The 5,014-nt window shown below is 37.2% G+C and overlaps 1 protein-coding gene across 1 annotated transcript; it reads left to right on the top strand.

Moving 5' to 3' along the window:
• Positions 1-689: 689 nt before the first annotated feature.
• On the top strand, positions 690-4,475 carry LOC101297683 (protein ECERIFERUM 1-like). Its single transcript, XM_004308672.1, has 10 exons — positions 690-749; positions 910-1,127; positions 1,247-1,476; positions 2,174-2,393; positions 2,569-2,941; positions 3,044-3,151; positions 3,326-3,526; positions 3,663-3,758; positions 4,016-4,189; positions 4,311-4,475. Exons 1-10 carry the CDS (start codon positions 690-692, stop codon positions 4,473-4,475), a joined length of 1,845 nt encoding a protein of 614 aa, XP_004308720.1.
• Positions 4,476-5,014: the final 539 nt, after the last annotated feature.

The raw sequence follows: 5,014 nt of genomic DNA, 5'->3' as shown, positions 1-5,014 counted from the left end.
AGCATCGCCATCAAGGTGAAGGCCAAGGTGATAGACGAAGAAGGTCCGGCGTTAGAAATTCAACAAAGCCATCAAGCACCATACCTTAATCCATAGGTGGAGCTACTTAAAGACCAAAGGGTGTCACCCCCTAAATTTTGACATGTATATGTATTTATTCTATGTTATTATATATAAATCGGTTCAAATGAATTCATGTTGTGGTTAATACATATAGCAGCATCCCCCATTTGTAATCTTTGGCTCCACCATTGCCTTAACCTCAGCTTCGAACTCGTTACCTATGAGTCTGTCGGCAAGAAGAAGGTTAAGATGGAGCTCTAGTTTGGCATTCGTAATACCAACACCGCAATCTGCACTGTGTTAGCCACTTTTGGCTATCCCATAATCACTCCCATAATCGTATTTAACCTAGCTGCATTTTAATTACATTACAGACGTCCGTTTCTGATCTGGCCTATATATAAATATAAATATATTATCCACTTAATGGCCCTAAGCTACCTTTGTATTATACTAACATTGGCCTTACTGACCTTTTCGAAAAAGAAGAGAATAATGACTTTATTGACAAAATATCATCATTATTACCAAAATATCCAATATTGTCAATGCACATGTATCTTGATATGTTCTATATAAACACGTCTGAAGTCCCAAGATAGAGATCACCACTCTGAAACAAACAAATGGCTTCTACACCCGGAATTCTTACTGACTGGCCATGGACACCTCTTGGGAGCTTTAAGGTCAGCGCCTTTCTCTACTCTATGTGAATGCTTGCTGGCTAATATATGCATTTCGACGTATACATTAATCTATATATTACCAGCATGATATTTACTTTGTGAACTACTTTGGTAAGACTGATGTATATGATGAGGTAATGATGAGCGTTTGTTGTTGCAGTACGTGGTGTTAGCTCCTTGGGTGATTCACAGCACATACTCGTATATGTTTGGAGAAGAAGGTACGGATCTATTTTACATCCTCATACTTCCATTTCAGTTGTGGAGGATGCTTCACAACCAGATATGGATCTCACTTTCTCGCTATCAAACTGCAAGAGGCAAATCCATCATTGACAAGGGCCTCGAGTTCGAACAAGTCGACAGAGAAAGAGATTGGTTTGTGGTGTTTGTACAGCAAACTTAAACTAGATTAAGAGTTTAACACTCGTTCTCAGTCAAGTGTTGAAGTAAATTAATGTACGTTGTTTAAAATTTTAATTTTAATGTTTGGGCAGGGATGATCAGATCATATTCAATGGAATGCTGTTCTACGTAGGCAGATGCATCCTGCTTCAGACTGACCTACAAATTTGGAGGGGAGATGGGTTGGTCATGACGATACTGCTTCATGCTGGTCCGGTCGAGTATCTCTACTACTGGTTACACAGAGCACTTCACCACCATTTCCTCTACTCTCGCTACCATTCTCATCACCATTCCTCCATTGTCACTGAGCCAATCACTTGTAAGACATATCCCAACATGGGGACGGATACATTTTCCATTTTTATTTTTGAGAAATAAATCATTCATTAATCAAGGGACAAACCCAATTACAAACCATGTAATTGCAAGGCCGAAAATACACTTTTGTTTTTAGCAATATATGGCTTACATTATGTCAATAAGTACGGCTAAACTTCACAAATAGCTGACTTGTCGTTTCCGTAAAAAAATATGATTTTTCATCTCATGTTCTGTTATACTGTATTTCAAATTATCTTATGAGTAATTAGTAAGCAATATTGATGGTTGTTCTATATCCAAGGAAATATTGCCTCATACGTAAGGAGCACAATATTTGGATAAGCAGAAAATGCATAATATACAAATTAATATCTTGATTAGATTTGATTGAATATCAATGATCTCTCTTAGCCTTTTCTTATCAAAATAAAAAAGATCACGGATTCCTTCTCTTTTCACTGTTCGGTGTTTGAGAACTTAATTTTATTTGATGATGCTACTGTAAAAATTAAAAACCGTGATGCACAGATGCATTAGTACAGATATCATATGAATCTAACAAAAAGAAAAAAGAAACAGGAATCTTTTTTACTGTTAATTTATTCTTGACTAGTAAAAGAGCAAGAACAATGAGAAGAAATTATAATTAAAAATAACAACAATTACTGACATGGATCGATGAATGTATGTTTCAGCTGTGACTCACCCATTTGCGGAGCACATATCATATTTCTTGCTCTTCGCAATACCAATGATCGGAACTCTGTTGATCGGAACGGCTTCCATCACATCCTATTTTGTTTATATCACTTATATCGACTTCATGAAAAATCTGGGACACTGCAATTTCGAGTTCATTCCCAACTGGATCTTCTCTCTTTTTCCTCCTCTTAAGTATCTCATGTATACTCCCTCGTAAGTTTTCTTTAATAACACAATTTTATTTTATGTATTAATACTAATTGATATGTTAATCAAGCAGAATAGCATCTGAGTAGCTTTTTAAGCTAGACTGGTAAAATTCGTTTAGTGCAGAATAGCTTCTTAAGCATCTGTGTTTCTGTATGATTCTAACGTGTTTGTTCTGCAGGTACCACTCGTTGCATCACACACAATTTCGAACCAATTACTCCCTCTTCATGCCAATCTATGACTACATGTATGGTACCATGGACAAGTCTAGTGATTCACTACACGAATCTTCACTTATGAAAGAGGAGTCACCTGATGTCGTTCATCTTACACATTTAACATCAGCTAAATCCATCTACCGACTCCCACTGGCATTTGCTTCCTTGGCCTCTAATCCACGCACTTCTACATGGTACTTATGGCTGTTGTGGCCAGTGACATTATGCTCATTAATACTAACTCGGTTACTTGGCCGTTCATTTGTTATTGAGAGGCAGCGTTTTGATAAACACAGTCTACAAACTTGGGTTATTCCAAAATTCATTTTGCAGGTGGGAAGCAACTTAACTTCATTTTCTCTTTATCTTCATGGTTAATGTATTCCCAATTCAGTTAATGTGATTTTGATTGCTACCTTTAATTACGAGTTGCAGTACTCGCTCTCTTGGCAAAATGAAGCTATAAACAGATTCATTGAGGATGCCATACTTGAAGCTGAGCAAAAGGGTGTCAAAGTTATTAGTTTAGGTCTTCTTAATCAGGTAACTATATATAGTGTGCAAGTATGTAGGTTTAAGGTTAGAGATCTCAATTTTATTTCTTTCACCAATTGACCTACCTATTTCACATTTGTATATGGTATATATGAATATTTCGGGATATACATCAATACTGAATTACTGATTGATCTCTTTTTTTCATAAATTTCATTTCAGGGTGAGGGGCTCAATAGTTATGGTGGTATATATGTCCAAAGGAATCTACGACTGAAGATCAAGGTGGTGGATGGAAGTAGCTTAGCTGTTGCTGTCATCCTTAACAGCATTCCGAAAGGAACAACCCAGGTTCTCCTTATAGGCAACCTCACAAAGGTTGCTTATGCCCTTGCCTTTTCTTTGTGCCAGAGGGATATTCAGGTATATGTCAATAATTACGTACTTATTCGATCATATGTGTGTGTGTGAGAAAGAGAGATACGATCGACTTCATATTCTCATTATTCCTATATCTTTTCTAACCTGATGAGATCGATATTGGTTGAACTTGTTTCAGGTAGTTACATCACACCAGGCTGAGTACTTGAAGCTCACCAAATCATTAAATGCCACAGAGGGTAAGGTGGTTCATGACAGAAGCTATGCTCAAAAGGTAAGAAAATTTTTGCTTACTATGCCAGCATCGATTCCTTAACCTTGTTTCTATCTATTCATATGTTGTACGTTTTATTTACTAACCTAACAAATTGGATTGTTTTAGCTAGCTAGGTAGAAAATAGAGATGTCTACTTTTCTAAGTGTTAGGGTTTGAAGCTACATAGAAGCATTGTTTTCTTCAAATTACTTTTTGATATACTTGATTTTAAGTAGAATTGCAACTAGTAATACTGTATTTAGTTTGCAATGCAGATTTGGTTGGTGGGAGATGGATTGAGTAAGAAAGAACAGTTGAGTGCACCAAAAGGAACAATATTTGTTCCCTTCTCTCAATTTCCACCAAAAAAGTTGCGCAGAGACTGCTTCTACCACTACACACCAGCAATGAAGATCCCCAAGTCTCTGGAGAATGTCTACTCTTGCGAGGTGGGTGATTAGTAAGCATAATGAATTTTCTATAATGTTAATTTCTTCATCTGTTTGATTAATTAGTAGGTAATAATAATTGGTTAACTAATGTGTTTATATGTTCATTGTGACAAATCAGAACTGGTTGCCGAGGAGAGTGATGAGTGCGTGGCGTATAGCAGGAATAGTGCATGCAATGGAAGGTTGGAATGAGCACGAGTGTGGCTATACCATGTCCAACATTGACAAAGTTTGGCAAGCCACTCTTCGACATGGCTTTCAGCCTCTAATCTCCAAAGATTGATCAGTCACCTCTTCAAGAAAAGCCTTACTTTGTTATGATTTATGTTTGACTAGCTACATCTTCGTTTTTTTTTTTTTTTTCGTAGTTTATGTTCAAGGGTATTGTACATACGTGCTTGGTAGTTCGTGACCCAAATACAAATTAACTAGCTATAGCTAGTCACGTCTTCAACCACATCATTTCCGGCCTATATATATGCACCACCTCTTGTATTCATATAAATACCATTTGGAGGTTATGTTCGAGTCACTATGGATTCTCAGCTCTCAAACATCATGTTGTGTTTCAGGGAAAATAATATCACTATTCAGCAACTAAGTACACTGACGGTTTCTTGTAGGCTCTTACCTCTGTTTTTCTGATCTCTCTTTGGACTGGCTTGGCTAGTGGTTCTAGAATCACGACATTGCGATGTAGCGTAGGCTCTCCATTGGGATTCAAGTAACGATTGCTCAGTGGTTCGGCATCTGTTCTGGTGGAATGCTTAATTACAACGGGTGTTATTGCTCCAAAGGGTTTGGAAGCATGTTCAAGGTGTG

This window comes from Fragaria vesca, linkage group LG7, assembly GCF_000184155.1.
Source record: "Fragaria vesca subsp. vesca linkage group LG7, FraVesHawaii_1.0, whole genome shotgun sequence".
Classification (NCBI taxonomy): domain Eukaryota; kingdom Viridiplantae; phylum Streptophyta; class Magnoliopsida; order Rosales; family Rosaceae; genus Fragaria; species Fragaria vesca.
Note: the sequence above shows the minus strand (reverse complement) of the source record. Positions and strands in the feature narration are given on the sequence as shown.

Coding starts and splice junctions, on each gene's coding strand:
- LOC101297683 (XM_004308672.1), top strand. CDS start 690: ATGGCTTCTACACCCGGAATTCTTACTGACTGGCCATGGACACCTCTT. Junction 750..909: donor CACCTCTTGGGAGCTTTAAG/GTCAGCGCCTTT, acceptor TTGTTGTTGCAG/TACGTGGTGTTAGCTCCTTG. Junction 1,128..1,246: donor GTCGACAGAGAAAGAGATTG/GTTTGTGGTGTT, acceptor ATGTTTGGGCAG/GGATGATCAGATCATATTCA.